Genomic DNA, 21752 nt, shown 5'->3' on the forward strand with positions numbered 1-21752 from the left:
CAACTACGAATAAAATCATAATTGTAATAATGTACATGCCTCCTCTCTATACCTTGCCACCTGCATTAATGACTAATAGTCTCTTATGATTTATCTCCTCCATGTTGACCTAGAGATAGATTGGTGGGGGCATTGGCGACGAGCGAATCACCGTTTGCCATATAATTGTAACAATGTGAATGATAATTGAACATGGTTAAATTCATATTGTAATAGATACGAAATTGTAGCTATTATAACGTGAGTATTTTTGAACAAGTTAAGTATGTATTATAATAGTTACAGTGTCATAACTACTATAATGTGCCCACTGATTTATGATTTAGACAGGAGATAAAAATAAATATAATACAACCAATTATTGAACCATGTAGTTAAAGTTACCGAATACCTAAATCACATACCTCATATCCATTTTGCCCCTCCGTATTCGCTCACGTCTACCCCCAATCTGTAACAATCAATTTGGGACATACTGTGCTAATGAATAATTTTTTGAATCAATTGCTACACTATACCAATCGATTAAAAATTTGATTCGTGTTCAAAAAATTATTGCTCTCAATATAATGTATGAAAATAATGTTTAAGGGTATGATTATAATCAAGATAATTAGTCGAAATTGACTGATGGACTTAGAGAGTTTGGAATAACATGACATGATATTGTCCACTTTGGGATTAAGCTCTCATACCAATGGAAAGATATTTTTCTTATAAACTCATAATCTTTCCCATATGTTTTCAATGTGGAACTATGTTTGCAACCTTGCAAACCCAACAATCCCCCTCCCCTCAAACAAAGAACCGCAGGGCCCCCCCTTAAGTATCGGGTCACACTTGACCTGCTCAGAGCTGTTGGTTAGTCCTAGGAAGGTCGTACTGGTTCTACTGTACAAAAATTTTATACAAGTGTCGAACCTTTCCTAAATAACTTATTGTGTTCTTTAGAAGTTAAATTAGGAATCGCAAACGGAACTAAACATTATTGATTCCAAATTTAACTTATCTGTTTTTAATGGTTTAGACTTGGATCGCAAGCGGAACTTAACACTATTGATCCAAATCCACCTACGTTATAAATTCAATTAAATATTAATTTCTAAAATTGGCATAAAGGTTAAACATGGCGAGGCACAAGACCTTCTTGGATATGAGAGCAACCACCACTTCCTAGACAAAGCCTTTTAAGGAAAGCTAATATTTAATTTCCTTATATAACTCTAGGTTTAACCAAAAGGAACAATTGAATCACAAATTCGAAAAACAAAAACACAAATTCGAATAGCAAATTCGAAAAACTAGAATCTATTGCCTCTTGTGTTTGGAATTCATACAAAGAAAAATAACTAGTATGATGCGGAAGAAAATTACTAGTTATACCTCTTCTTTGTAAGCTAATAACCTCGAGATCTTCTGCCGTATTCCTTGCCTCGCCTTGGACGTCGTGTGGGCGACGATCCTCCAAGATGAATACCACCCAAAAGAGCTTCTCCTCCTTCTAGTATTCGACCACCACCACCAAGTAGGGATGACAATTTCACCCGAACCTGATGGAGGATCCAACATCCGACCCGAATGGAGGGTATGGAGGGACTATCAATACCCGATACCCGACCCGAATGCCCGATTAAATAATATATATACATATATTAAAAAAAATTCTTTTTTTTTTCAAAATCAACTTACTATTTTTGTTGATATTAGGAGGAGACTATATAGATGTTTAATATATTTTTTTAATTATATATATATATATATATATATATATATATATATATATATATATATATATATATATATTTATATATATATATATATATATATATTTTTAATAAGTTGTTAATTTTAATATATTTTTGTTGAATGATAATAGTTGGATAGAAAGAAAACAAATTATAACTATAGAAGATATCCGATCATTTAATGGGTATGAGTATACCCATTGGAGATCCTATACCCGATGGGTATGGGGACGGAGGATATAGAATCCGACCCGAACCCGACCCATTGTCATCCCTACCACCAAAGAGCAAAAGAGAACAAAGGGAAAAGAAAAGGAGAGAGGGCCGACCACCAAAAGAGTCTCCACCAAGAGAATAAGAGTTGTTCTCATGAGACCTCTCCTCCCCTTCTTTTATATTACTTGCCCAAGGCAAATAAGGGAAGAATTTAACAAAAATTAAAATCTTCTTCTTGTTTTTCCTTTTTCCTTTTTATTTTTCCTTTTCTTCCCTCTTAATTGAATCAATCACCAATCATTGATTGATTTGATTTTATTTGGCCGGCCCCTTGCTAGGACACCAAGAAGGGTGGCCGCCCCCTTAAAGAGGAAGAAAAATATTTTTTATAAAATTTTATAAAAGAAGAAAACCTCTTATAAAATTTTACAAGCTCTCTTTCTAAAAGTGGATGTTAAAAAAGGAAAGTTTTAAAAATTAAAACCATGTTTTAGAATTTAAAACTTCTCTTCAAAAAATTTTCTTTTTTAACATACTTACAAAAATAGAAAATTTTAATTTTAAAACTTCTCTTCCTTTTTTCTAAAACCATGAAGATGGTTAAAAAAGAAAAGTTTTAAAACTTTTAAAACTCTCTATTAAATCATGCGGCCTAATTCAAATAAGGAAAGTTTTTAAAATTAAAATATCTCTTTTAAAACTTGTAGTTTTCTACAAAGAGGAGATTTTAAAAATTCAAAACACTTCTCTTATTGAATTAATTATGGTCGGCCCCTACTTGCTTGGTCACCAAGCAAGAGGGCCGACCCTCTTAAGGAGATGGTGGCCGACCATTGCTTGGTCACCAAGCAATGGGCCGACCTCCTTTTTGGACACCAAAAAGGACTTTTATTTGGATGGACTTGAGACTTTAATGAGGCTACGATAGGGACCTAGAGGAGAAATTGATTTTGGCCTTCCAATGAGCTTGAGTATCCCGTGTTCGCCCTGAACACACAACTCAAGTTTATCAATAATAACTCATTCCACTAGAGAGCTATTATTGCACTACCGCATCAATCCCAAATTACATTATGGGCTCCTTCTTATCATGAGTGTGTTAGTCTCCCTGTGTTTAAGATAACGAATGTCCACTAATTAAGTAAGTTACTGACAACTCACTTAATTAATATCTAAGTCCAAGAGTAGTACCACTCAACCTCATTGTCATGTCAGACTAAGTTCACCTGCAGGGTTTAACATGACAATCCTTATGAGCTCCTCTTGGGGACATTCTCAATCTAGATTACTAGGATACAGTTTCTTTCTATAATCAACAACACACACTATAAGTAATATCATTTCCCAACTTATCGGGCCTATTGATTTATCAAGCTAAATCTCACCCTTTGATAAGTTAAAGAAATAGATACTAAATATATATGCTTATTGTTATATTAGGATTAAGAGCATACACTTCCACAATAACTAAGGTCTAGTTCTTTTATTAAGTCAGTATAAAAAGAACTTACCTAAAATGGTCATACTCAATACACTTAGAGTGTACTAGTGTAATTTATTAGTCAAGATAAACTAATATCTAATTACACTACGACTATTCCAATGGTTTGTTACTTTCCATCTTAGTCGTAAACAACTGTTTATAATTTATAAGGAACTGATAACATGATCTTCTGTGTGTGACACCACACACCATGTTATCTACAATATAAATTAATTGAACAACTACACTTAACAAATAAAATGTAGACATTTGACCAATGTGATTCTTTTATTTCAAAAATAAATGTTTACAAAAGTTAGACTTTTAGTATACACTCTAACAAGAGCCTCCCCTATTTCGTTGAAGGTTTCACCTACATGGTTCGACCTTGGATCATGGCTATAGCTCGTGCTTCTGTTCGTGGTTAGTCCGGTGAAGAGCGATCTCGCTCTGATACCAATTATAGGAGTGAAAAGGGATTTCGATATTTTCACAATGATATAATATTGTCCACTTTGGGACTACGCTCTCATGATTTTATTTTTGGGTTCTACTCAAAAGACCTCATACCAATGGAGATATTATTTTCTTATAAACTCATAATCTTTCCTATGTATTTTCAATGTATGGCTATGTTTGCAACCTTGCAACCCCAACACTTTTGACTATATCCATGCTCTTAAACATCACCTGCTGATGGATCTAGATAACTCGGAATCACATGTAACCAGATTCTATGTATTCGTCTAGTTCTCCAAATTATATTCATGCCGTCAAACATCATTTTTATACTCTCATATTGAGTGTAGCAATTTTTTAAACATGAATCAAATATTTTAATCGATTGCTACAATATAATTAATGTGCGAATGAATCGTGTCTAAATAGATTGTTATACTGTAACAATCAATTAGGATTGACGCGAGCGAACACGGAGAGATAAAAGTGGAATTGAATATGTGATTTAATAATTTTAAAAATTATCTACATGTGATTTGGACATTCCACAATTTTAGTTACATAGTTCAATAATTTAGAAAATAATATACTTCAATAATTTAGAAAATAATATACTGAAAGATAGTTGGATAATTCTACTGAATTATTAGTGGGATAACGTACTTTTTGATTAAAAAAAAAATCAAACTGGATGATCTTTCATGATTTCAAAAAATAAGGTCACGATAATTCCACTTTAAATATTTTTTTTAGCGTTTTACGCCTAACTAAAATCAATAATACAACAACGATTATTAGAAACAAATGAATATACATAAACTGGCTACACAATCTGAATGTATGGATCACCAATAATCATTGCAAGAACACAGGCCGTTTATAAATCGGTGGAAACGTTTTCTATCCCTCACAACAATTTCTCTCTTGTAAATTTCAGAGAGAAACTTCATTGCGTTATGACAATCCACACAGATCCTCAGGTTCTTGACGACTCTTATTGTCGCCCCGGGTTCTGAACTTATCAATCCGAAAGCAATTGCCAGCCTTTCACTATGCTCATTGATAGCATTTGCTTTCTCTTTCTCCACCATGCTAACAAAGATTTCTGAGGTATCAGCCACATAGCCAGCAGCATTCAGCTCCTTGCTCATTTCTTCCAACTTGGAATAAATTTCACTACTCCTGGGATGAGACCTGTCCCCAGCCACAAATTCATGGATTTCCCCATTCATCTCCACAGAACTACAACCAGGCTCTTTTCGAATCCCTTTCGCCCTTATTGCTTCTCTCATTTCGTGTGCTTCGTCGAATTTGTTGGACTTGGCATAGATGTTGGACAAGAGCAGATATGCAGCGCTGTCCGGAAGGTCCATCCGGAGAAGATGCTTTCCGGCCAACTCTGCAATTTCCAAGTTCCCGTGAACTCTGCATGCCGCAAGAAGAGCTCCCCAAACTGCTGAATTCGGTTTCATGGGCATGTTGTTTATCGTCTCCAATGCTTCCTCTAGTTGTCCAAATCGACTGAGAAGATCGACTAAGCAACCGTAATGTGTGACGTTCGGCATGATTCCGTGTCTCGTGATCATGCTTGAGAATAACTGTCTTCCCTTGTCGACTAGTCCCGCATGAGCACAGGCTGTAAGAGCACCAATGTAGGTTACGCCATCTGGTCTGACATCAGTTTCGACCATTTTGTAGAACAAATAGATAGCATCCTCCCCGTGCCCATTCAAAGCCAAGCCAGAAATTATAGTAGTCCATGTAAACCTATCCTTGCAGGTCATTCTATCGAAAACCTCGACTGCATTCTTGACACAACCACACTTCGAGTACATGTCTATCAGTGCATTGCCCACGGCAATGTCCATCTTGATCTGGTTGCGATCCATGTATGTTCTAATCCATTCTCCTACCTCGAGGGCTCCTAATTGTGCACAAGCAGTGAGCACAGTCACCATGGTAAATGCATCAGGCCTGACCATTGCGACCTGCATTGCACGGAATACCTCCAAAGCCACTTTGAATTTGTTTGCGGCGACGTAGCCATTGATCATTGCAGTCCATGATACAAGGTCCCTTTCTGGCATCTGATCGAAAAGTTCTCTAGCACGATCGACCTCCCCAGACTTTGCGAATCCAACAACTAGAGCTGTCCAAGAAATGACATCTCTTGTTGGCATTTCTACAAACACTCTCCAAGCAGCCTCCATGTCACTGCATTGTTGGTACATTTCGATCAATGCGTTCTGAAGCCTCAATTCAGGGAGATGGCTGCTGGTAAGCACACACTGATGAATCTGCTTTCCACAGTCTAAATTTCTCATTTTGGCACAAGCTGAGAGCACCGAGATGTAGGTGATCCCATTAGGCCTTATGCTTTCCCTCGCCATAGAAACGAACAATCTGCACGATTCCTCGAACAAGGTGTTCCTATTGTAACCCGAAATCATAGCGTTCCACAGAACTACATCTCTCTCAGAACAACTATCGAACAGCTCTCGGGCGGAATCGACCTTCCCGCCGACAGCATACATGCGGAGCAACGCATTGCGGACGTGCGAATTGGCGGCGAGCCCAAACTTGACGGCGTGCGCATGGAGCTCGTAGCCACACTGGACGACGTCGTCGTCGCGAGTGAATCCCTTAAGCAGGAAAGGGAAGGTATGGGCGTTCGGGGCGAGGCCACTGGCGAGCATCGCCACGTAAGCGGCCACGGCGGCGCGTGGCGCGCGGTGATCGGAATGAGCACGTATCAGGCAGTTCCAGAGAAAGGGGTCAGGGGTGGGGATTACGTCGAGCAGGAGGCGGGCGTAGGCCAAGTCGCCGCAGCCGCTGGCGCAGCAGAAGGAGAGCAGGCGACGCTGATGGACAGCGAATCGGGCGAGGCCGGTGCGGATCATGAGGAAGTGGATTCTCTTGAATTCCTTCATGGTGGTGCAGGCGCGGAGCAGAGAGAGGGATGGAGCAGGAGGGGGAGGGGAAGGGCATGGCAGAGAGTTTATGGCTGTGGAGGTTGCAGGACAATTTGGCTGAGAGAAATCCACATTGATTGAAAATTCTACTGATCTACGTCAAATAAATCAGGCACAAACGCGATTCTCACCAATAATCCTTGCAAGAACAACATCCATCCTTAAAGTAATGGAACCTGCACCTGTCCCGCACGACGATCTCCCTCCCGTAAACCTTGGAGACGAGCTTGATAGCTGCATGGCAATCACCGCAAACACGAAGGTTCTTCATGATCCGGATTGGCGTCCCCGGCCTAGTCCTGATGAGCCCGAACGCCATGGCCAGCTTCTCGCTGTGCCGGCACAACGCGCTCTCCTTCTCCTCCTCGTCCATGTCCAGCACCACCTCCGACTTGTTCGGCACGTACCCTGCTTCCTTCAGCTTCCCAACCATGTCTTCCACCATGGCGTAAATCTCAGCAGAGTCGGCGTGCGACTCGTCCCCCATGACGAACTCGTGGACCTCCCCATCCATCTCTATCAGACTGCACCCTGGTGGCTTCTTCACCTTCCTCTCCACCATCAGCTTTCTCACTCTGTTAGCTTCGTCCCATTTCTGAAGGGACCGGTATATGTTGGACAGAAGCACGTATGTTCCTCCTTCCTTCTGGTCGAGCTCCAATAGCATCCGCGCAATTCTTTCGGCGACAGCGACGTCACCGTGAATTCTACAAGCGCCTAACAGGCCTCCCAACACGAAGCGATCGGGAGCCATCGGCATGCCTCTTATCAGCTCCTCTGCTCTCTCAATCTGCCCCGCTCGACCCAGCATATCGACCATGCAGCCGTAGTGCTCGACGCTGGGCTGGATATTGTAGCCGTTCGCCATCGAGTTGAAGTACGACCAACCTTCGTCGACGAGGCCCTCGTGGCTGCAGGCTGTCAAGACGCCGACGAAGGTGATCGCGTCGGGCTTCACTCCACTCTTCTGCATCTCCTGGAAGGCCCGCAGCGCTCTCTCTGCGTGCCCGCACATTGCAAGTCCTCCGATGAGGGCCGTCCACGTCATGACATCTCTGCGAGGCATATCCTCGAACACCTTGAATGCACTTTCTACGCACCCGCACCTCCCGTACATGTCCACTAGAGCAGTCCCCAGCACGAGGTCCACCTCGACCTTCTCTCGGGCAATGTAGACGTGCAACCATTTGCCAAGCTCGAGAGCGCCCAGCTGGGAGCATGCCAGGACCATGCTCGCCATGGTCACTTTATCTGCCTTGATGCCGATGAATTGCATCTCGCGGAACAGTCGCAATGCTTCCTTGTAATCACTATCCTCGACGTGCCCTTTAATCATTATGTTCCAACAAAATATATTCCTCTCGGGCATTTCATCGAACAGCTTCCGCGCAAGCGAAACACAGCCGCATTTGCAGTAAAAGTCCAACAGCGCAGCTGATAGGACCAAATCAAGTCCAATTCCACTCTCTTCGATGTACTGATGAACCTGTTTCCCGGTCTCTATGTCCCTGGCTCTCGCACAAGCCGTGAGAACATTCACCAGAGTGATCTCGTTAGGCTCCAGCTCCATCCTGCGATAAAGATCTATTGCTTCAAACAAGCGATCCGATTTGGTATAAGCAGCAATCATAGTGGCCCAGGAAACAATGGTCTTCTCGCGCATTTTGTCAAACACCTGGCAAGCGGAGCGCAGGCAGCCACAAACAGAGTACATGTTCATCAACGTGTTCTGGACATAGACGTCCGAAGAAAAGCCCAACTTGAGCGCGTGGGAATGCAGCTGCTTCCCTTCGTTCAAGAACCTGCAGGACTTGAAGAGCGAGGGAAGCGTGAAGCGATCCGGACGGAGGCCTCGTTCGATCGATTCGATGTAGAAGAGGAGGGCCTGGAAAGGGAGGTTCTTGTTGGTGTAGGCTCGGGCGACGGAGTTGAAGGTGAAAGTGCTTGGATTGGGGATCTGCCGGAAGACGAGCCTGGCGTATTCGAGGCATCCAAACTCTGGGGTGCAGCAGACGGAGACGAAGTGACTGGCTGGGAGCGGGTCGAAGGCGAGGCCGGAGCGGATCATTTGAGCGTGCACCTGCTTGAGCTCGTGCACGGTGGCGCATTTCTGTAAGCTGAGGTGAGGCGGCGGCTTGGAAGGGAGAGAGGAAGAAGCTAAGGGAATCGACATACCTTTTACTGAACCAGTTATTTCGGTTAAGGATCTTTGCTTTATTTATTGGATAAATTTTAATAATATTTTTTTTTTTAAAAAAAAAGAGAAATGACAATTACTCGGTCGAAACCAACACATTTGATACAACAAGCAGTTATACATACACTAAAAGTAAAAGCTTAGAATCAATAGTTTAAAAATAACAACACATTTTCGGATACAAATGAAATCTTAATTAACTGATCTATGAAGGCAACAAGTTTACATGTTCACAGCTTTTTTGATTACTTTGGCGCAGGACTTGATGAAATTGTTGTTACTTGTGGACACAATATTCTTGTTTCCATGATCATCATCATCAAGCACCTGAGGCTTCCTCCGGATGCAGTCGACCCTCCTTGTCATTCCTAGTATCATCGAAGGTGATGATGGCAACGATCTGAAGCCCCTAGAGCTCTCAGACCTCGGATCTTTCACTTCAAAGCTCTTCCTACTAATGGTTGGAGCTTTGACAGCCTCGGTTTTTACTTCTAATGGTTTCGGCCTAAGTAATTTGATTTTCCTAGGATGCATCGAGTCCTCCGCGATATTGTCAGGATTCTCAGGTTTCTTCTGGGGTGAACCCTCTGAACCATCTAATAGGATTTCAAGCCACTTATCTACATTTCTTTGGCCAATTTGACAGTAGAACTCTTCATCCTCTTCTTTGCATTGGGTTTTCAGTTTCAGCTCAGAAGGCTCTGTAAAACATCTATTATGATTTCCCCTTTCCCTTTGCTTCTTTGATTCACGACTGCAGAAAAATTGATCACTTAATGCCAATTGCTTAAGCTTGTCATTGACCTGAAGAGGAGGATCCTGTTCTTGTTCATTGTTTCTGCTGCTCATTTTTTCTCCTCTACGTGCTGAATTCTTGAGATGTTTGATTTGTGGTGATTCAACACGGCACAATCCATCATCTTGTGAACTGCTACCAGTTGCAGTAGATTCCTCCGTCTCTTCTTCACCTCCTCTCGGAAACTGATCGACTTCAGAAGCCTTTTGCTCTTCCTCCAGAAATATCCTCAGTTCCTTGTGAGTAGCAGCATCACTCCCTCTTGTGCCATCACGCCCTTCCTCAAAGAGGGCATCATCAATGCGTGACCTTTTTCTTAGCTCCCATGCAGGCCTTATCTGCTTTTCAATCTCATCTCTTTGTTTGAATCTCCGACGAAGTTCCTTCTCTGAAGAATCACATACTGCTCTCTGTGCCTCCAATCTTGCCATAAGAGCACTAGCTGCAGACTTGTTCAACCTAACCTGCTCCTTGTAGACAACACTCCTGCATGGCAAAAGAATAATTGTTTAGACTGATCTACATCTGACAATTGCAAAGGAAGATGCATTACTAGTGTTGGCTGGAACTTACTGGTGCATGGCGTCCCGGATCATCTTCTCAAGCAAAACCTTGTAAGAAGACTGTGCCTCAGACAACCTCCTACATTTCTCAACTCTTTGCCTTCGTTTAATGAGAAGAGCTTCCAGTTCCTGAAGAGCAATCCTATCTTCTTCATTCTTCTGTTTAAGCTCACTCAGCTCGTCCTCCAAGTTGTGTATTTCAGCTTTCTTTTTCATGATGTCTTCTCGCTGCCTCAGTGAATTTCTGGCTGTTGCTATGGAGAGATAAGGGTTTCTATCATAGTTCTCACAGTTTTGTGTTGCTTCGCAATGAGGACGATCTTCTTTAGTGATCTTTTTTGCAGCTGCAGAAAAAACGAAGCTTTAACAAAAATTGTGCAAAGTTAGAAAGAAAGAGAGAAGAAGACAGAAGCAAGTACTGATACTGACCAACAAGAGGATAATGCTGTCTTATAGATCTATTTGCATCAAGGGGCCTCAGAACTGATGCATCTGTTCCTCTTACAGATGAAACAATGGCAGCAGGACCAAGTCCAACTTCCCGCTCCATATTGACAAAGTGTTGTGGAAACCTGTGAGCATCCACAGCCTGCTGTGTGTTGAGCTCTTCACTTCCTCCGTCATAGAATAAAAATGATAATGCTCTACTCCTGTGGAAGTATAATTCATCAAGATATTTTGTATCCTTAATCTCCTAAAATTTTTTCATATGAAGCTCCGCTGACCTGAAATCCGAGTTCTTCGAAGCAAAAATTGACAGGAACTGGTTCACAGAGATGCCTAGCTGCAGATCCCACCACGGAATAAGGAATTCCAGCTGCTTGTGCTTCCTTTTGCAAACTTGCCATTGAAGCAACCTTAGGTTGCTAGGAACGGTTCTTCCTCCTCCTACAATTTACAACATAACATGCATATAATTAAATCCACACAACGAGCGCTGACAAACAGACAAGCCTGATCGGAGTTATACTTGAACAGGGAAACCAATGATCGATATCCCACGCTAGGGGAGACGCCGAATCTGCGTGCAGGTAGAGAACATTACCATATGGATCAACTCGAAACAATGATGGATCAAATCCAGCATTCCTGTATTCAAACCCACAAAATTTAGAAACCCTAGAAATAGTTCGAGATTTTGGTTCAAAAAAAAATAATAAATCGCAATCAACTAACCCGAGATGATCCAGTTGCTTCCAAAGTAGATTGACAAAGCCTCTAGGATTAACAGAGGGAAGCGCCTCTGGATCAATGACTGGAAACATCTGATTCAAGTCTTTTGCTCTCAACGCCTGCAAAAAAAAACAATTTTTTCAAAATGTTTTAGAAGAACGAAGCTACAAAGGATGGATTTTGGATCCAGATACGAAACGAGAAGCTGTTTTCTCAAGTCGAGAAGGGATCACCTCCTGGGGTTTCAATGTATAGGGAAGGAAGGCGAAAGGGGGTCCGTTCGCGTAGGGATTGAGCACGCTTAGGGTTCTACAGAGCTTGGCGTATGCTTTCGGGTAGCCAAGGCCGTCGTCCACGGCCATGCCTTCTTCCTCCGCGAAGCTTTGGTTTGTTGTTGCCATCCCGTTCCGTCAAAATGCGAACTGTGGCTCTCGCGGCGGCAACTAATTAGAAAATCGGAAGAACTGGATGTCCCAACGGTCGACTTTACGCAGGGATAGCTAGCCGTTAGGGGGGAGAAATGGAACGTCGTCCAGGTCAGATGGCAGGAATGCGCGTCGCCGCTTTCGATTTCATTCAAGTTAGCCGTTGGAACTACTTCAATTACGTGGCGCCACGTTTGCGATGCAATCGTGGGCCGCAGATCGCCGTGTCACATTTCAAAAATAACTCGGCCCTAAAGTTTGCAGCCCGGTCCAGGGCATGATCTTTTGATGTGAATTGATGGAGATGAATGATCCCCACCTATTTTATGAATAGGGATTATTTATTTTATTACCGGTTAGCACTACCATCATCCCTGACAGGCGTCCACGATGTATTCCACGTATCTATGCTGAGGAGATACGTACCTGACCCGACGCATGTGCTGACAGATGTCTCAGTTCCAGTTCAGTTTGACGTCACTTATGAGGAGATTCTGGTACGGATTTTAGACCGGAAGGAGCGTCAGTTGCGGAACAAGACTATCCGGCTGGTTAAAGTCGGATGGCAGCATCATTCGGATGAGGAGACTACTTGGGAGCTCGAGGATACGATCCGAGCTCAATATCCCCATCTTTATACTTGAGGTATATGATTTAATTTACCCTTCAGCATTTATACTTTGCCTGTTGTTAGTATTTGCTGATGGTAGATAACGAAATTTGGGGACCAAATTTTTATTAGTGGGGAAGAATGTAAAATACCGGAAAGTGGCGAATAATGATAAGGGAATTTTCCGGAATTTTTAAAAATTTTCTGGAAATTTTTCAGAGCTCGTATGAACGAATTTACGGGGATAAAAATGAGGCTCGGGAAAAGTCTGTTTAGGCTACCCCATTTAAGAGAGGAAAAGTTTATTTAATTTTTATTCTTTTCCTTTTCTCTTCTTTCTCCCCAACGCTGTTTCCTTCTTCCCCTCATCGCGCGCCTTCTCTTCTCCTCCCGTGCCCTAACTGGCGCCGTGGTGGTTTCCTTCCCCCTCTCTTCCTTTATCTTCGGTGATACCAAAGTCTTGCCTCCGCCCGACATCTTCTCTTCGTCTTCTTCATTGGGCCGGCCACCACAACCGACGCCGCTGTGCCCTAGATCTGCAGCGCGTCGACCGCCGCCTTGTTCCTTGCTTGAGCAGCCAACTATCGCCGGGGATTCTCCTCACAGTGTCGTGCCCTAGAGTTGATGCCACCACCGCCGTCTTCACAGCAGCCGAGAGCCTCGTGTCTCTGCCCTATAGCGCCGTCGCTTCCTCTCTACCCTCTTCCGATCCGGAGGATTTCCTTCGTGCCGGCACAGAGCCACCACAACGAACTTTGGGCCGATTGCTACAGCCAACACCCACCACTTCTCTGGATTTTCTTCGATTCGTGCCCTAGCACTGTTGCCGATTTCATTTCTTTTCCTCTGGTTGCCGATGGTTTGGGAGGTAGGTGCGCTACCTTTGTTAATTCGGTGAATTATTAGTTCATCATGTGGTGATCCTTTTTCAGTTCTAGTTTGGGAAATGAATCGGATCTTGAAGTTCCTTGCTGTTGATTGGGGTTACGGGATTGAAGAGAAGGAGGTAATATGAGTAGATTGTTTCTTGAACTTAATTGGTGATAGATTGTGTGTTGAGTTTTGATCTCTTTTGATCCGAATAATTCCAGGGAGAGGTTGTATCCAATTGTTTGTTGTTATGTGAAGGTGATCTTGAATTCTAGCAGCAGTGGACACACCGGTGATTTCTAGCCGTGGGTTACACTCTGATTACGAGGCGTCAATAATTACCATCAGATTTGGTGAGTTTTAAGGTTGAAGTTATTGCTAGGTTTAAAATGGCGAATTGTTGTTTAGAGGATTGATTAAGTTATTGGAGGAATTATGTGAGTGGATTCATGATATGTTGAAAATTAAGTAAGTGATTGATTCTTATGAGGTAATTGATTTGTGAGGGAAATCTTATTGATTGGTTGAGATAGAAGGTCACATGATCATTTATAGGATTATGGGATTAGTATCATATGATTTGTTGTGATGGATTGTTAATCAAATTGATAATTATTTGATCATTAGGTTTGTGTAGATTTATTTGGTTATATGGATTTGGATATTATAATTGTTATGTGTAATGGAATTAAGTTTGAATTATTGATCTAATGCTGGATTGGGGATTTGGTAACTAGCCCTAAATTATTTTTAAGGATTTTATTTAGCTATACAGTTGGATTTTAGCTAAATAAAAGTATATTGTTTGACACAGAATTTTAATGTAAGACGAGTATCTCGACGTCAGATTGAGACCGATTGGACCTTTCTTATTGGAGGCGGGTACTTTTGACTTTATGTCTTTGATATGCATAGTAGTGAATTTAACAAGTAGCAATAATTATGTTCTTTTATTTGTTTCGGTTAATCACTACCCGATACCTGTTACATGATTGGTTGATTGCTTGTTTTGCATCTCATGTATTCCTTACCTGTTGATACATGCTTATAGGGGTAGTGATATACCATACTTCACCATGTTCAGGACCTAGGTTTTATACCTTCAGTGTATCTTTGATTTGATTCGTTGACCTATGGTGCACTTATATATATATATGGATTAGCTCAGGATATTTTGTGGTTAGTGCCATGCACCATTTGCATGATTGCATGCTGTGCGATAGTCCGCTCCATTATTGTTGAGCACATCGCCAGTTACATGGATCTGCACACACCACCACTCATGGGTTAGTCGTCGATTCAGGCAGTGTGTGTTGCAGCAGGGACTTTGTTTGGCTCCGTTGGTCCGCTCATGGGTAGCGTGATGCAACGTGTTAGCCGACAGGGATTCCTCCCCGTCATCGTGTACCGGGAGTTGAGAGCATTGCGCTCCCCCATTTATGATTTGGGGTAGGAGGATAGGTGTACTCCGATAGCATCCCGTCCACTCGGTCACTCATCAGGAGTAGTGACGACAGAGTGCACGGTTGTCACAACCCTACCCACTCGGCCTCACTATTGTGTGTGAGATGATCGACTGGCGTCAGGGGTGACCAGGACGCATCATTGGCATCATATGCATGATGCATTTATTGTTTGTGTTTGTGCTTGCTGCATTTATATGCTGTATATTGTTTGGACGCCTATATTTGCCATGCATACATGATTTCTATGTCACTCAGACTGTTTGTCCTTATACCCAGGTCCTGGTTAGTACAGTTTTTCTCCTGTTTACTTCAGTTGCATTTCATCCTTTTATATCAGGAGACTGTACGCATGATTAGTGCTAGATGTTTTTTTCCCTACTTTGCATATCAGTTGTACCTGCTGAGTGTTAGACTCACCACGCCTCCATTATTGTTATTTTTCAGGTTGATGCTGTCAGGAGAGAGTTCTAGTTGCTGGTCCCCTGCAGACCACGAGGATTTATTGACCTTTTAGTTTTTCTTCTTATCTGACTATGTTTAGAATTGGTTTATTTTGATACTTGGATAATGTATGGATTGTATTTGTCGATGGATTTTTATTCGATATGTTTTACTACATACCTGCCTGGACGGCAGAAGAGGTGAGTTTGTCGGATTTGAGCTTTATGGGTGTAGTGGAGTAGGGTTGTTTTCGAGTCATCTTATGACTGTTCTGTTTGTCTACTATTAAACTGCGTGGGTGATTGTTTATTTACTGTTGTTATTCCAGCCGCATGTGGCTGAGGTATATGGATATGTAGAAAGTTTCAGATTGTCCACCGTACAGGGGAGATGCTGCCGAAATTTCTTCGGACAGAGACTCCTCCGAGGCGTGGACCATCCCTTGAACCACAAAAAATGATCTAGAGTATTTATCCTCTAAAGTTTGTGGGTGGCTGAAAACGCTTGGTTCGATAATGCTTTAAAGGCTTCATCTATTCAATTTTCTGATTTGTGGGATCAGTTGTATGGGACATCCGGGTCAACGTATAATTTATTTTAGAATAATGCTTTAAAGGCATCCGGCCAGACCTTATTCTGGCTGATGTTCCTACCGATCCGTCTGGGAGTAGGTAATGCTCAATGATTAATCTTTTGCTGAGGCATATTTTTTTTAAAAACAATTTTCTATCATCCTTGATATAATTGACTATAAATTAATCTGATAAGAGATGAATATAATCATCCTTTTTATTATAATATTTGAAAGTATGTGAGGGAAGAGGAAGGAAAAATAACATGACATTTGGTTCGTTCATAGGAATCGGAATAGGAATAGGAATGGGTAGTATAATATTATGGAATAAGAATGAGTATGAGCTTGGTATCATTCTTAAAAATAATATTTGATTAGTTGAATTTTTCAATCAGAATGAACCTAAATTTCTTTTTTTACTCTTAGAGAAAAATAAGAGAAAAAAATTAGATGAGGGAGAAAGTTGAATGTAAGAGAAACATATGCTGAGAGAGAATGATGAGAGAGAAAATATGATGAAAAAAATGAAGAGAGGGAAAGTATGATGAGAGAAAATGAGGAGAGAGTGCATGATAGGAGAGATTGAGAAGAGAAAAAGTATGATGAGAAAGAAAGTGTGCTGAGAGAGAAAGAGTGATGGGAAAAAATGAAGAGATAGAAAGTATGATGAGAGAAAATGAAAAATTGAGGAAAGAGAAAGTATGATGAAAGAGAAAGTAGGTTGAAACAGAAAGAGTGATAGGAAAAATAAAGAGAGAGAAAGTGTGATGAGAGAAAGTGAGAGATTGAGGAGAGAGAAAGTATGATGAAAGAGAAAGTGTGGTTAGAAAAAATGAGGAGAGAGATTGTGATGAGAGAAAATGAATAGAGAGAAAGTGTGATGAGAGAAAATGAGGAGAGAATGGTAAGAGAGATTGAGGAGAGAGAGTGTGTGATAGGAGAAAATGATGAGAGAGAAAGTGTAATGAGAGAAAATGAAGAGAAAATGTGGAACCGCCACATCAGCAGCCCCCCTAGAGCCGGTCCCAGGGATATGGAGGGAGGTAAATGCAAGTACACAGGTGGAAAGTGCAGGGCGGAGACGTTAACCCCAGGCAGTGACACCCCGGGGATCAACCCCTGGACTTTTCAGCCACAGAACCATGCACTCCCCATCTGTGCTACGCCCTGGGGAGAAAATGATAAGAGAGATTGAGGAGAGAGAGTGTGTGATGGGAGAAAATGAAGAGAGAGAAAGTGTAATAAGAGAAAATAAGGAGAAAATGATAAGAGATCAGATTGAGGAGGGAGAGTATGTGATGGGAGAAAATGAAGAGAGAGAAAATGAGGAGAGTGTTAAGGATGTATACTAAAAGCCTAGCTTTTTGTATAAACATTTATTTTGAAATAAGAATCACATTAGTCAAATGTCTGTATTTATGTTAAATGTAGTTGTCCATTTAATTTATATTGTAGATAACATGGTGTGTTGTGTCACACAGAAGATCATGTTATCAGTTCCTTATAAATTATAAATAGTAGCTCACAACCAAGATGGATTGGGACAAACCATTGGAATGATTGTAGTATAATTTAGTATTAGTTTATCTTGACTATAAAATTACACTAGTACACTGAGTGTATTGAGCAGGACCATTTGAGGTTGTTCTTTTTATACTGACTGCATAAAAGAACATGATCTTTGTTATTATGGAAGTGTGTGCTTTTAATCCTGATATAATAACAAACACATATACTTAGTATTTATTTCTTTAATTTATCAATGGGTGAGATTTATTCAGTTGGATCAATAGGCTCGATAAGTTGAGAAATAATATTATTTATATGGTGTGTTGTTGATTATAGAAGGAAACTGTGTCTTAGTAATCTAGGTTGATGATGTCCCCTTGAGGAGCTCATAAGGATTGTCATGTAAACCTGCAGGTGGACCTAGTCCGGCATGACAATGAAGTTGAGTGGTATTACTCTTGGAGCTAGATGTTAATTAAGTGAGTGTCAGTAACTCATTTGATTAATGGACATTCGATATCTTAAACACAGGGAGATTAACACACTCATAATAAGAAGGAGCTCATAATGTAATATGAGATTGGTGCAATAGTTCAATAATAACTCTTTAGTGGTATGAGTTATTATTGATGAACTTGAGTTGGATGTTCGGGGCGAACACAGGAAGCTCAAGTTCTTCAGGAGACCAAAATCAATTCCTCCTCTCGGTCCCTGTTGTAGCCTCAATAAAGTCTTATATCAACAAAGTCCACTTCTTACCCAAGTAATGGACCGGACACATCCTTGCTTGGAGCAAAGAGGGTCGGCCAAGCATTAGCTTGGAGCCCAAGAGGTGGCCGGCCAAGCCATGCTTGGTGTCCAAGCATGGGGCCGGCCACACCATTAGAACTAAAGGGAGATTTTATTTTTTGTTAAAATATTTCCTTTTGTAGCCATTCATGAAGGGATTTAAAAGAGAAATTTAATTTTAAAATTTCCTTTTATAGCCATCCTCATGGTTTTAAAAGAGAGTTTTAAAATTTTAAAATCTTTCCTTTTATAGCTATCTACAAAAGATTAAAGAGAGATTTTAATTTTGTTAAAATCTTTCCTTATTTGTAGTTATTTATAATGTTTAAAAGAGAGATTTTAATTTTTGATAAAACTTTCCTTTTTTGTAACCATGATTTAAAAAGAGAAGTTTTAATTAATCTTTCCTTTTTGTAGTTATCTACATGTTTTAAAAGAGAGAGATTAATTTTAAAACTTTCCTTTATTGTCATGTACAAAAGGAAATTTAGAAAAGAGAAATTTTAATTGTTATTAAAATTTCCTTTTTAATGAAAGGCTGCAAATAAGGAAGTTTTAATTATGTTTAAAACTTTCCTTTTTTGTCATGACCAAGGATTATAAAAAAGAATGAGAGGGTGCCTCATGAATAATACAACCTAAGTTCTCTCTCTTCCTAATCCCTTGGTGGCTCGCCCTTCCCTTATCTCCTTCCTTAAGGACCGAATACAATACTCATCTTCCTTCTACAATCGGCGGCATAAAAGGATTCCATTCAAGTTAGGGTCGGCGAGTTTGCTTCCATAACCTAGGGTCGATGACCTTGCTTGGAGCTCATCTTAGATCTCATTGTGGCCAGAGGTATAGAGGAAAGGAAGAAGAAGGTGGCTGGTTATTTGGAAGAGAAGAAGAAGCGAAGAAAATTTCCTATTTTGGCATTCCTTGGTGGCTCGGTTTTCTTAGAGGCGGAGAAGTGCTTCGGGTGGAATTGTCTTGATAGATCGTCGCCCACACACGTCCAAGAGGAGGAGAGGAATACAACAGAAGATCAAGAGGTCTTTAGCTACAAAGAAAGGTATAACTAATTAATTGTTTCCACTTCAAATCAATTGGTTTATGTTCTTTGTGTGGATCCTGAAATACCAACACAAGAGGCTATCAATTTTTAGATTTTCGATTTCGTGTTTCGATTTCGTGTTTAGATCTTGTGCTTCTATTGAGGTCTCTTTAGTTAAACCTAAGGTTACTGTAAGAAGTTAAATATCTGATTTCTTTGAAAGGCTTTGTCTAGGAAGTGGTGGATGATCTCATACCCAATAAGGCCAAGTGTCTCGCCATGTTTAACTTGGAAGTCAATCTTTGAAATAGATATTTAATTAACTTCTATAATATGGTTTAACTTCTGAAGAACACATGAGTAGAACTTGGAGTAAAAATGTTAAGTATCGTTTCTAATCCAAGTATAACTTCTGAAGAGCAATTTGGATTAATAATAAGTATCATTTACAATCCAAGTTTAACTTCAGTAGAGCACATTGGTAGCTATGTAAAGTTCTGTGCTTGTACAAATTTTTGTATAGGGAAAATAGAACGGTGTTCCGAGTAGCAACCAATAATTGGTATCAGAGCTAGGTTTTTGCCTCTATGTGTTTGGTTTTCAGTTAATTATGCACTTTTCATACATAAGTTTAGGCAGAATAATAGTAGGATGTGCAAATAGATTAACTCTGTGGTTGCAGGCTCCAACTATTATGACCTATTGTGATTGTGTGTGATTGAACCCTTGGACATGTTGAGGGCATTTTATATGTGTGCATGATTGTAATTATTAAATATAGTAGGAGTTGTATTAGTTTTAGGATTTTACATTCTGTTCGATCTAGATTACATGTAAAATTCCTTCGTGGAATATAGGATCGATAAATGTAAAATTTTATTTTTTTTCGCGGATCGTATCCTTGCGAGGCATGGTGCTATTTGAGAACTAGAGGCACAGTGGAAAAAGGAAGAAAGATAGACGCGACGACATGCCCCATTGGTGGCGGCTAGGGTTGGCGGCACACGGAGGACAGCTATGGATGATACCATAATAGTTGGAAAATTAGTTTTCATATTTATTACCTTTTATGCTGTGATGTGATGTATTTGTGTGCTTGTGTGTATGTTCAAATTCCTCATTTCTAAATAACTAAGTGGGAGAGGGATTAATTAAATTCCATGGTCTCCATTACTGGTTTGTAAGTGATACATTTAAACTTGCGCGTTGGCTTTGAGTGCCTTCCTCTACATCGGATGAGTTTGTTTGTGGATCACTAGATCAAACTTCCTTAATGGATGATTATAGGAAATTATTTAGGAGCGTGTGATCTTCTCCATCTGAAGGGGTATAATCCTATTTAATGGACTTAGTATCAAGTAATGGTATACACTTAGGCACATTTAATAGTATCCTCCCCATCGGAGTCACTGCTATTATTTGTGTGACCGAAGAAAAACTAACTATTAATTTTATTTATCATAAAGTTAGGATGACAAGATAATAAAATTAATGGGTAAACCCCCCTCTTACAAATGCTTGAATTTGTATATGTCCAAACTAACGTGGCATACAAAATTCACGGTGTTTTGAGGTGTTGGTGAATTTAAATGATATTGTTTGAGGAATCAATATTATTTTAAATTCTAAGGTTTTGACCAAATATTTGATCGAAGACAGAGCAACTATTAATTTTATTTGTCATAAAGTTAAGTTGACAAGATAATAAATTAATGGGTAAGACATTCTCTTACAAATGTTTGAATTTGTATACGTCCACACTAACGTGACATACAAAATTCACGGTGTTTTGAAGTGTTGGCGAATTTAAATGATATTAAGGAATCAATATTATTTTAAGGTCTTAACCAAATATTTTGTGATTCTTAGGATTTCAAATTACTTTCAATCCCCTAGCTGTTATATTAGAAGAGAATAAACTTACAAGTCCCAATTATATTGATTGGAAACAAAAAGTAGACTGCCCTCGCAAAATTGAGAACAATAAATGTGTATCCTATTCATTAGTTGTTGAAACATGTTTAGTGGTGTTATCTACTGGTACCTGGTGTGTAGATACAGGAGCCACTGATCATGTCTGCAATTCATTGCAGGGGTTCCAGGAAATCCGATGACACAATTACAAATAATGCCTCATTATAGTGGGAGAGTTGTTTTTGGGAGAGTCTTCAGGACTTGATCCCTGGTAAACATGAACCTGATCCCTGGACATATGATGAAGCAAGAGATCTTGGAACATCTGGTTTAATGAAGTGATCCAGTCTTATGGATTATTCAGTGACCAGATGGGTCTTGTGTATACCAGAGGAGTGACGGAAATGTGGTGGTATTTCTTGTACTATATGTAGATGGCATTCTGCTCATTGGCAACAATGTAAAAGTGTTGTCAGACATAAGGGTATGGTTGTCCAAGTATTTTGATATGACG

General features: G+C 40.4%; 3 protein-coding genes across 3 annotated transcripts; all 3 read right to left on the minus strand.

Moving 5' to 3' along the window:
- Positions 1–4727: 4727 nt before the first annotated feature.
- Positions 4728–6974, minus strand: LOC121991820 (putative pentatricopeptide repeat-containing protein At3g15930; the record flags this gene model as incomplete). The annotated part of the gene is made up of 1 exon (XM_042545868.1): positions 4728–6974. A coding segment is annotated over one exon (2226 nt), but the record flags the coding sequence as incomplete, so codon positions are not given.
- LOC121991819 (pentatricopeptide repeat-containing protein At1g08070, chloroplastic-like) lies at positions 6934–9164 on the minus strand. Its single transcript, XM_042545867.1, has one exon. The coding sequence runs from the start codon at positions 9046–9048 to the stop codon at positions 7003–7005; it is 2046 nt and encodes a 681-aa protein (XP_042401801.1). The 5' UTR covers positions 9049–9164; the 3' UTR covers positions 6934–7002.
- A 23-nt stretch (positions 9165–9187) lies between these two features.
- On the minus strand, positions 9188–12056 carry LOC121991818. The gene is made up of 7 exons (XM_042545866.1): positions 11838–12056; positions 11608–11723; positions 11402–11520; positions 11157–11319; positions 10861–11081; positions 10442–10775; positions 9188–10354 (listed from the first exon to the last, which is right to left on the minus strand). The coding sequence occupies exons 1-7, from the start codon at positions 12003–12005 to the stop codon at positions 9295–9297; spliced, it is 2181 nt and encodes a 726-aa protein (XP_042401800.1). The 5' UTR covers positions 12006–12056; the 3' UTR covers positions 9188–9294.
- Between the last annotated feature and the right edge of the window lie 9696 nt (positions 12057–21752).

This window comes from Zingiber officinale, chromosome 6B (assembly GCF_018446385.1).
Source record: "Zingiber officinale cultivar Zhangliang chromosome 6B, Zo_v1.1, whole genome shotgun sequence".
NCBI classification, from domain to species: domain Eukaryota; kingdom Viridiplantae; phylum Streptophyta; class Magnoliopsida; order Zingiberales; family Zingiberaceae; genus Zingiber; species Zingiber officinale.

Excerpts from the sequence above, each read along its gene's own strand:
- LOC121991818 (XM_042545866.1), bottom strand. The coding sequence starts at position 12,005 with ATGGCAACAACAAACCAAAGCTTCGCGGAGGAAGAAGGCATGGCCGTG. Across the intron at positions 11,082-11,156 it reads TCGAAGAACTCGGATTTCAG|GAGTAGAGCATTATCATTTT; the intron begins GTCAGCGGAGCT and ends ATACTTCCACAG. Across the intron at positions 10,355-10,441 it reads ATCCGGGACGCCATGCACCA|GAGTGTTGTCTACAAGGAGC; the intron begins GTAAGTTCCAGC and ends TTTGCCATGCAG.
- LOC121991819 (XM_042545867.1), bottom strand. The coding sequence starts at position 9,048 with ATGTCGATTCCCTTAGCTTCTTCCTCTCTCCCTTCCAAGCCGCCGCCT.